The 11086-nt window shown below is 44.2% G+C and overlaps 1 protein-coding gene across 4 annotated transcripts in view; it reads left to right on the forward strand.

Moving 5' to 3' along the window:
* TRMT11 (tRNA methyltransferase 11 homolog) overlaps window positions 1–8955 on the forward strand; it is a 49121-nt gene extending 40166 nt beyond the window's left edge. For all 4 annotated transcript variants that reach the window (XM_080666622.1, XM_080666625.1, XM_080666624.1 and 1 more), the window contains one exon: window positions 8395–8955. In XM_080666622.1, coding sequence (XP_080522748.1) covers window positions 8395–8526 — 132 coding nt within the window. In that variant the 3' untranslated portion in view covers window positions 8527–8955. The remainder of the gene's footprint in view (window positions 1–8394) is intronic.
* Window positions 8956–11086: the final 2131 nt, after the last annotated feature.

Here is an 11086-nt window from a genome sequence, read left to right on the forward strand (position 1 = left end):
ATGAAGCCGTAGAGGTAAGCAAGGGATCCAGCTTGTAGTAGAGGATGGGGTGGCAGCAAGGAAGGTGAGTCACCTGATGACTCCTTTTTTTTCCTGTAAAAACGGAGGTAAGATTTTGCTGGGAGTGAATAAATGGTTATTAATATAAGGTCTTCCAGGCAGGTGAAATTTTGGAAAAGATGCTATGAAAAATGAGAAAGAAAAATTTTTAATAATTTTTACATTGAAGTATTTTTCATATTTTTGTATGTTTTCTTTCCCTGCCTTGATCACATGTTCCCTGAGGGAAAAGCCATGGCTTGCATCACTCAGCATTTATGGAACCATTTGTGTGAGTTGTTGAGGCTAAACAGACTCATAAGGTGTAGTCTTTATCCTTAGAAAACTTGCCCAGTGAGAGAAATGGTCACCCAGCCTGTTTCACCTTACTGTGCTGAGGCCTGTAAGTGACCTGTGCAAGGTGTAAGCACCGGAGAGCACCTACCTGAGGAGATGGTGCCTGAGCCAAGGGAGGAAGCCAGTATTTTAAGCAAAGGTGCCAAGATGAGAGGGGTTGTGGTGCATTCAGGGAACCCTAGACATTTTAACATGCGTGAAATCTATGTATTTGGGGGAGGAATTGATGGAGATGAAGTGGAAAACCAAAGGAATTCCTAGAGTTGAGTGAAGGTCTTTACAGACAGAAGAGTTCCAAGTTTATCCTGTTGGTGATGGCAGGCCCATGAGGGATGTTACTTAGGTAGGAGAGGGGCAGAAGTTTTATGAGGTCACCGATGCCTTAATATGCAGGCAGGCTTGAGTTGTGGAAAGATAACCGGTGATACCAGCGCCGAGGCTCCTGGCACGGTCATTCAGTGATGAGGCTGTAACCTAAGAAAGGTAGGGTTGGAGATTGTGGAGGATAACAGACTTGGCAGGCTTGATGACTGATTGGATACTTAGGGGAGGGAGACAGGAGTTAAGGGTAACTTTGAAAGTCTGGAGGGCATAACGGAGTGGATGGTAGTTTTGCATATATTTTTATCCACCCCCTGCCCTGAAGGACATGGCACAGTGCTGCTTCCCTGGGCTAGTGCAATAGTCTTCCAGCTCGTTCCCCTGCTTCTGTGATTGATTCTTACACAGTAGCCAGAGTGTCTTTGAGCATGTAAATAAGCACAGAAATTCCCCTGCTTAAAAGTCATCGATGACTTTCTATGGGATTTAGAATAAAATTTAAAATCCTTCAGTTAACCTTCAAAGCTAACCCAATCTACTCCTGACGCGTCTCTCCGATTTCGATTTGTGCCACTTTCCCTTTTGTTTACCAAGCCCTAGCCACACTGGTGTGCTTTTAGTTCCCAGAATGTCCTCACCTCTTTCTAGTCTCAGTCTTCTCCATTGTGTTTCCTCTCTTGCTGCTTCCTGGAATGTTTTTTACCCTCTCATTCTGAGAGTAAGTTTAACCCATCCTTTAGGTCTCAGATAAACACCACTTCCTTAGGGGAAGCCTTTCTTGTCCATTTTCTTCACTCCATCTAACTAGGTGTGTCTCTATATTCGTACTGGAGGCCCAGTACACGCCCAGTACACGGATTCGTGCGGGGGGGGGGGGGGGGGGAGGGGGACGGTGTTTTCCCTCAGCCTGGACTCTCGCAGTCTGGGACCCCTTGGGGGATGTAGCAGTGCGCTAAGCAGCAGGCAGCCAGGGAGGAGCCTGAGCCGGCACCACACCGCTTGTGCTCATCCTGGCCCACTGCGCCTGCTGCCACTGCTTGGTAGCGCTGCTGCAGAGTCGTGAGAGGCTCCTGCCACCACAGCTGCACTCACCAGCCGTGAGCCGGGCTTCTGGCTGAGCAGCGCTCCCCCTGTGGGAGCTCCCTGACCACTAGGGGGCAGCTCCTGTGTTGAGCATCTGCCCCCTGGTGGTCAGTGCATATCACAGCGACTGGTCGACCGGTCGTCTGGTCGTAACATTCTCTTAGGCTTTTATATATGTAGATGAGGGGCCTGGTGCACGAATTTTTGCATGGGTGGTGTCCCTCTGGGTGGCCTGCAGGGATCGGACTGAAACCCGCAGTCCAACGCTGCCTGCAGCTCCTGCCTGCTGCTTCTGCTCATCCCAACCTCACTGTGCTTGCCACAGGCTTGCACCCAATCAGTCCCGATTGGGATAGGCTCACGTTGCCACAGCAGCGCTTGCCAGCCATGAGCCCTGCATCTGGCGCCCTCCCAAGGGGAGTGGCCTGCAGGATTGGGCTGAAACTGACATTCCCTGAGGGGTCCTGGATTGTGAGAGGGTGCAGGGCAGGCTGAGGGACCCCACTGGTGCACGATCGGGCTGGGGAGGGGCCATGGGAGGGTTTCAGGGTGTTTCCAGCCCATCTCGCTCAGGCCTGATAGGCCGGACCGCAGCAAGCTAACATACCGGTTGGAGCATCTGCCCCCGGGTGGTCAGTGCACATCATAGCAATTGGCCGATTGGTCGACTGTCTGCCCCCTGGTGGTCAGTGTATGTCATAGCAAGCTGTTGAGCAGCCTTAGCATATCATTAGCATATTATGCTTTGGTTGTTCGGTTGTTCTGCCGTTTGGTCTATTTGTATATTACCCTTTTATTATATAGGACTAGAGGCCTGGCGCACAAAAATTTGTGCACTCGGAGAGGGGGGGCGTCCCTCAACCGGCCTGCACCCTCTTGCAGTCTGGGACCCTTTGTGGGATGTCCACCTGCTGGCTTAGGCCCATTCCTGGGGGGATCAGGCCTAAGCCGGCAGTCAGAAATCCCTCTGGCAGCCTGGGAGCCCTCGGGGGATATCTGACTAATGGCTTAGGCCTGCTGGGAGTGGGGCCTACGCCGTTAGTTGTACATCCTTAGCGCTGCTGCAGAGGTGGGAGAGGCTCCCGCCACCACCGCTGCGCTGCCCAGCCATGAGCTGGCTTCTGGCTGAGCAGCGCTCCCCCTGTGGAAGTGCACTGACCACCAGGGGGAGCTCCTGCATTGAGCATCTGCCCCCTGGTGGTCAGTGCGCATCATATCAACCGGTCGTTCCCTGTCTTTCCGCCTTTAGGGTCAATTTGCATATTACCCTTTTATTATATAGGATAGTGCCCTTTCTTCCCACTGTTTAATCACAGTTTGCAAGTATATATTTGGGGATACATTGTTGAACGTTTGTCTCCCACTAGTATATAAGCTCTCAACTCACAGACCTTGACTGTTTTGCCCACCACTCAGTAAATGTTTAGGAAAAGAATAGTAACTGTTCACTAATTATTTTGGGCCTTTCCTGAAAAAAAGACAATCAAACTTAACAGTATTTAAACTACCCATTTGAAGGAAGTGTGGGAACAGATAGTTATAGCTAGCTAAAATTTTCTGTTTGAAAATGTACTGAATTTTATTATTCTGACAGCACTCTTCAAAAATCAGCATTACAGCCTTAGCTGGTTTGGCTCAATGGATAGAGCATCAGCCTGCGGACTGAAGGGTCCCAGGTTCAATTCCAGTCAAGAGCACATGCCCGGGTTGCGGGCCCAATCCCCAGTGGGGGCATGCAGGAGGCAACCGATCAATGATTCTCTCTCATCTTTGATGTTTCTAGGCAACCGATCAATGATTCTCATCTTTGATGTTTCTATCTCTCTCTCTCCCTTCCTCTCTGAAATCAATAAAAATATTTATTTTTTAAAAATCAGCATTACAAAACATTCTAATCCTGTGGTACCTAAACCTCATTTTTCATGAGAAGCAAACCAGAACGCAGCTGAATCACCATACTGTGGAAAATCCTAAATCCTAAAACCTTTCCTCTATTCAAGGAGACGATGATAACAAAGAATGGCAAATTTCTGGGAGAAGGCAGTAATTGGAAGGATTGCTTTACTGAAGTGGAGTTCTCAATGTAGTCGTCTTGAGTATGACACTCCATTTGGGAAACACTCTTACATACTTATCTCATAGTATAATCCATTGTCATTAGTTCCATTTAAAGTGTCAGTTTCAAATGTTACTACAGCACATATAGTTTCTTTCTTGAGAATTTGTTTCCCTTTAGATTATTAAGTTATAAGTGGCTGAAGTGCTTTCCTTTTAATGTCTTATTTTGTTTTTTTGTGATGCTCTATTTTGATGTAGGGTTAGTTGTAAAAATAATTAAGGAATAGCTTGAATAAAGTCTTTCTTATTTTAGAGAATACTTTGTAATTCTAGGTTGGACATAGATGACAATTTTATACTTTTGAGTCACCAAGGTGAATATGTAATGTGTATTTCCACATCATTCTTTTAAAAATGGAATGCTGATGCTCCCTGGAGAAAAATAGCCATCCTGGTCATGTTGGTTCTCTATAACTAGTGACTAGATGTTTACAGTAGTCAGGACTCATACAGAGAGGGAAAGCTCATGTCTGATGAATGGTCAGCTCTGTTTCAAACTATCTTTATCCACAGCAGGAAATGCTATCTGCTTCTGCCAGCAGAGGGCAGTGCACACATATAAGTATACTACAATTTGTAAGGCTTTGGTTTCTTTGGCAAGTGTGTTAAAATTCCTCGAGTGGTTTATGTTTAGAATTAGCAGTACTGATAGGACAGGAAATTGGCTGGGTGGGACAGTGGTTAAAGGGGTTCTGTCTAAAAGTTTAGATCTGAAATATGTGCTACCATAATGTTGCTGTTCAGTGAGGAATGTCCTCTAAATGTCAAACTCCATTTTGAACTACTCACTAGTCTACCATGTGGGAAGCTAACTGTTTAACCATTGTTTTGATATAATTTTTACTAAAAAAAGAAAAAAAAAGTGTTGGGAAAAGTATAAGCTTTGAAGTCTCATCTAGGCTACAGTTCTACCAGTGCTACTCAACTAGCTGTGTGACCAGTGGCAGATTATTTAAACTCCTTTAGTCTTCCTTTTCCTTAGCTGAAAAGTTTAGATGATAACCTGCTGTGAAGAGATGCAGAAAATTTAATAGTGGATTTATATAAAACACATAGTTGTAAATATATACTTACTGCTTTCTTGACTCAGAACTTATATATTTCTTGTCATATTTACAATTGCTGTTTGTCTTACAAGGTTAAGTGATAGGTCTGAAAGCTGTATATTTCCATTAGGAAGCCATCTGTAGCTAGCACAGACTTTCCTACAGAAACACTTAATTTCTGGTTATAAAAAGATGATAAACCATAGACAGTGTAATCAACAACCGTAATATTTTATTCACATCTCTTTAACTCCTACCATGCTCCAAAATTTAACCAGTAATGAATGAAATTTGAGAAAGGTGGTCTGTAATTTTTCAGTGCCAGAGCTTTCTTTTTTGGCATTTCCCAATTCTCTCTGTGTTTTTATTTTTCATGAAGTATTTCTTGTTTATTAAAAATTGGTAGAACTCAAGGATTATGACACATAGATATACTGGGAGACAGATTTGGAAGTGTTAGGAAAACCAGAATTTAAACACTGGGACTGGGACGAGATCTAGTTAATGGAGACATCAAGGGTTGTGTTGCCTGAGGATAATCTTGTCCTTTTAAGTAAACACTTTGGCCTTTGAGATAGTGAGCTGAAAAAAAAAATCTGCAGATATTCTTGTTTGAGATGGGCAGGGAATTCAAATAGAGAAGAGGCATGAAAAGGTGGTGAAAAATATGTGCAGTTGACTATCATCTCAAGTGTGAGCCCTGGTAAACTGAACTAAAGATAGGATGAGAGGGAAGAAAAAAGCGTGCCATCTTCTTTGGCATTGAGGTAACAAATTATGAGTGTTGCAAATAGTGTATTTCATATAGGCCAGGTTATGTTTGAAATGTTTATTGTTCATAGGTATATGATATTGACATGAATATATGTGATAATATCTGTTAGCCCAGTGGTCGGCAAACTGCGGCTCGCGAGCCACATGCGGCTCGCGAGCTGCGGTTTGCCGCTCTGTTGACTAATGAGTTTGCCAACCACTGACCTAGACTCTCGATTCCAATAATTACAGGCTGTTGTTCCTTGTGATTGAGCCCCTATCCAGTGGTTGGCAAACTCATTAGTCAACAGAGCGGCAAACATTTTAGGAACCAGGACTTTCCATTTAGATGAAAATGGTAGCCAAAATCCCTGGAGTGTCTGGCTTACCTGGAAGCAGGACTTATGCTGCTAAGTAATAATAGAATGGCTACATACATAGGGGATTTGGAGATACTGGGTTATCCAGTAGTTTTTGTTATAATGACTTATTTTACATTCAGGGGCAGTCAATCTTGCAGAAAGAATCTTTCCAGCGTATATCTCATGGGGTTTTTCTCTACTCCCTGGGAAAGACAGAAAAGAGGTCCCCCGCTCCGCCGCCTACCCGAGGTTGCATTTCTAAGGTTGCTAGTCTTTCCAACTTTCCCAGGAGTGTGTGTTTCTCTGCCACTGGATCTCCGTAGAACTCAACCCATGGTCTGTTAGGGTATTAGGGGGTAGTCCCTACATGTTGTCTAGATAGCCATTAATTAGCACATGTTTTAAAAATTACTTTTGGGTTTTCCATGCTTCTTCTGTTTATTCCCCGTCTCTGACTCTAATCTTCATAATTCTCTGTTCTTTATGATCAGTTTGCCCATTTACATCCTCCTGGTCAAAGGCAAGCTGTTTTGTTAAGCGTTCTCTTTGGTCCAAGGGGAAGCCTATCTTCCATAGTGCTTCAACTTCTGCCTTCTGCCTCCTCAGGTGAGCTGCACAATTGGCAGCTTTGGCCGGCTAGGCACGCAAGCACCTGAGCCCGAGTCAGTTCCCAGCCTGTCCGTCATGCCTCTGCCTTCTAAGCTTGCGGCTGCGGGCGTCGCACATTTCTGTCCTGTCTTACCCTCCTCACCACGGCAGCTCCAGGACAGCCCACAGGATTTCCGTAGTGGTGATTTTGCATAGCCTGGGGGAGTCCCAGGGAGACAGTACAGAATGGCAGAGCGGGGGCGGACTTCATTGCTGGACAGTGTGCTGATCCCTCTTGTACGGGAGAGGAAAGCGAGAGGACATTCAGCCACCTGATGTGCAATTGAATCTACCTCCCAAACATTAAGGGAAAGCTTCAGAATTGGGGAAAGTTTAAACCCATTTTGATTTTAGCCATAAATGCTGGCATATTAGATTTGCATTTAGCAAGTTGAGTTTGGTCTCAATATGAGGAATGGACTGGAGCAGGAGCATGGAAGACAGGGCCACTGACCATTTTGGAAAAAAAACAAGGAGAGGTGGGGGAAGGCTTAAACTACAGAACTGAAGTTATGGTGAAAAGGATACTTAGGATGCAGAGTCTAAGAGCTTAAGATGGACTGAATGAATTCTATCTAGTGTGCTCAGTGGTCAGCTGCATTCCAAAGGGTTGCAGGTTCAATTCCCAGTCAAGGGCATGTACCTGGGTTGCAGGTTCGATCCTGGCCCCAGTTGGGGCATGTGCAGGAGGCAACCAATCGATGTGTCTCTCTCCCGTTGATGTTTCTTTCTCTTCCCATCCCTCCCTTCCACTCTCTCTAAAAATCAATGGAAAAAAATATTCTCAGGTGAGGATTAACAAAAGAAAAAGAAAAGACTGTGAATGTGAGAAGAAAAGGGACAGGGATTTGGCCCAGGTTTCTGATTTTACTGACGAGGTGGAGAAGGAGGGAGAGAGCTTTTAAATATAACCAAGTGAAGGTATTTCTTCTAAGAGTAGTTCAGGAAGTTACCAGGTATAGTTTATTTTATTTTTTATTTATTTTTTTAAAATATATTTTATTGATATTTTACAGAAAGTAAGGGAGAGGGATAGAGAGCCAGAAACATTGATGAGAGAGAAACATCGATCAGCTGCCTCCTGCACACCCCCCACTGGGGATGTGCCCGCAACCAAGATACATGCCCTTGACCGGAATCGAACCTGGGACCCTTCAGTCCGCAGGCCGACGCTCTATCCACTGAGCCAAACCGGTTTCGGCTAGTTTATTTTATTAACTGAATATAGATGTACCCGCAAACAGTTTGATTTATCTGTATGACATTATACAAATGCAGTAATTTGTTGTTAGATGCCGTTGGAGTAGACGCTTCCTTGTTTGATAGTTTTTGTAGTCATAGATGATTTCAGTTTGTGCTCAACTAGGAACCAGAAGAATCATGTCATTGGCTCAATTTATGTTGCCTGGATGGTTCTCTTTGCCCTCTCTGGTCTCTGTGCAGAGAGGGTTATTTGGATCAAATGAGGTAAAGTAGGTGAAAACACTGGATACTCAAGCAAGTATAAAGTGGGTGATATGTTTTTCATTTAGGTAATTAAAAAAACAATAGGAACACAGATATGCACCACAGAGGGAGATTTTGCTTACAGTAAATGACTGCTTTGGTTACAAGCTAACTAAAGAAATTAACTCAAACTCTTTATTTTCTATTTACCAACCAACCAGAACCAGGACCAGTATTCACATCTGCTAAGTGATCAGTTTCTGCCGTACCAAGGTCATAATTCCTTCCGTGAGAAATATTTCAGTGGGATAACAAAAAGAATTGCCAAGGAAGAAAAATCTAGCCAGGAGTGAAAATTAAGATTTTGACAATGAAGAAAGAATAAGGATTTCATAAAAAGGACATCTGGATGTGAACTTCCATGTGTGATACAGAAAACATGTACTGTTTTAAATAATTTTATATAAACAAAAAAATGCTACAAAGTAAATTGAACAATTCTTTTAAAATCAGCTTTGTTTTATGGACTATTTTGTTGTATGTGGTCTTTTGAACCTTATTTAATTTATATTTGTACTTTCAAGTATTATGGAAATGAAAAACAGTTATATTTTTGGTAATTAATTTACAACGGGAACTACTATTGTTGACTTTTTAAATAGTTATCTTCAGACTATATTATAGGCAGTTAATAGTGGTTGAGAGTTTAGTCATTAGAGTTAATTGTTTTTTTATTGTAATTGATGTACATTGCCACTAATAAACCTTACTGAGGATTTCTAAAATTGTAGTATTCAGTGCTTTTAAGGGGGAATATGATGAAGGAAATGAAAATTTTTTTATCAGTGCCAGACAAGTAAGTCATAACGGTGGTAGTAGTGCTGATGAGAAAGGCTAGGACCTGACAACCTAAAAAGCTTACAAACTCCTTGAGGCCTGTCCACATCTGCATCTCCTCCATACCTTGGATTTGCTCCTGCAATCCTAAACCTTGACCTAGGTTAGGGTCATGGCCAAGGCTAGGTTACGGTTAGGGTTAGGTTTAGTTTATTATACCTTTTGTTGCAAAAGCCACTCAACCATGAGCTGATAGTCAAGGTATTTGATAGACTTTTCATGCTCCATACCATCCACAGGCATTTGGCATTTTTGAGCTTTGGGAAATTTTTCTACATTTGTTGTGTATTTTCTCTGGCTGTCCTTTACCATGTCTTGTCAGAGGCTCAGAACATTGCTCCAGAGTTAGCTCTGAATGGTGCAGCGTTTTGTCCTTTGTCAGACACCTGAGTCCTTTCATGAGTTTGCTTCAACTCAGTGACAATTAGTGATTATTTCCTTGAGCCTCAAGCTGGGAGTATTTTCTAAAACCAGAACTAACAAGGGTGCTGTGACAATTTAGACCAAAAGGACTCCTCTACCTGGTATGCTTTATTATCATTGTTGAAGCAGGGCTAGAGCTAGGCTTAGGGCTAGGGTTTGGACTAGGATTAGGGCTAGGGCTAGAGGTAAGTTTAGGGTTAGGGCTAGGGCTAGGGCTAGGGTTAGAGTTAAGAGGTAGGGTTAGGGCTAGGGTTAGAGTTAGGACAATCTGTCTCACTTCTCAGGTCCCATCCTCCCTTGGCCTGAGTCAGCGTTCACCCACATTCCAGTGCCCTGGTGGAGGTGACCTGGAGCCTCCCCCAGCCGCTCCAGCCTTCCCAGGTCCCGGTGTTTTCAATGATTCCTGGTGACGTCCTCCTCACCTACCTCAAAACCACCTGGGTAGGTATTTAAAATGCACTTTCTAGGGCACCACCCGGGATCTTCTGGAGGTCAGCATGGAGCCTGCCCACCAGGTGGGGACCAGATCCCCAGGCCAGGCTCAGCTGACCCCAGTCCTGCGCCCCCTCAAAACAGTTACAGCCTTCACCCTCTTTACCAGCATCTCCCATGCCCGGCCATCTCTGTGCTCCTCTGCCAAGAGGCTTGTGCCTTAACCATCCCGCTAATCGTAACCCAAGCTCTCGGGTTAGGGCTGGGGTTAGGGTTAGGGCACCAGTTTAGGGTTAGGGGTAGGACTAGAGTTAGGGTTACGACTAGGGCGTCAAGAACTATCTCGGAACTTCAGTGGGAACGTGATATTTTCGGGCTTGGTCCATCACCAGCTAAAATGCTAGTCAGAAGGTTAGAGATGTCAGGGTGACAACCAGAGCAGTGGTGGTAGAGATTGATTGGAGAATATTTAGAAGATAAGCAGGTCCTGGTAATTGGCTGGGAACAGGGATGAGGGGGGAGTATGGGATGATGTCTGGGGTTCCAATGGGGTGACTGGGTGGATGGCATGACACAAACTGGAATAGAAAGGTGGGAAAAAGATTTGTTTAGGTTTGGACATCCTGAACATGAGGCATCTATGGAATGGCCACGGAGAACTGCGTAGCAGCTTGTTGAGTATGCAAGACCAAGTGGACAGTGACTGCGTAGGTGGGGAGCAGAGGTCTCTGTATGGGACACATAACCACTGAGTTAAGACACACTGTACAGCGCTGAGGTTCATTCTGTCGAATTTCTCTCCTTCACAATATGTTTGTTTAGCAAAGAGAATTGGCACAACCTAATGCTCATGAGATTGGGTCAGGCAATTACACATTTTTATTACAAGAAATTTATACTTCAATTACTAACGAGATGAAATTACTTTTGAGCTACTTGGAGCTACAGAGAATAACTCTGGCTTTGGGCCTCTGGGCCTCTGACTGAAGTGGGTGGGTGTGCTCCATTTGTTGTATGTAATACACCATGGAGACTGACTTAAACTGATAAGCTGTTGTTAGTGTCTCTAAGAAAAACCTGCTAAAGAAACCCACAGGCCACCACAGCTTGGACTCAAGACGTGGAAAAAAGAAACACTCAGAGAACTTTTTCTCTCTTCTC

Source organism: Plecotus auritus, assembly GCF_963455305.1.
Source record: "Plecotus auritus genome assembly, chromosome: 4".
NCBI lineage: Eukaryota > Metazoa > Chordata > Mammalia > Chiroptera > Vespertilionidae > Plecotus > Plecotus auritus.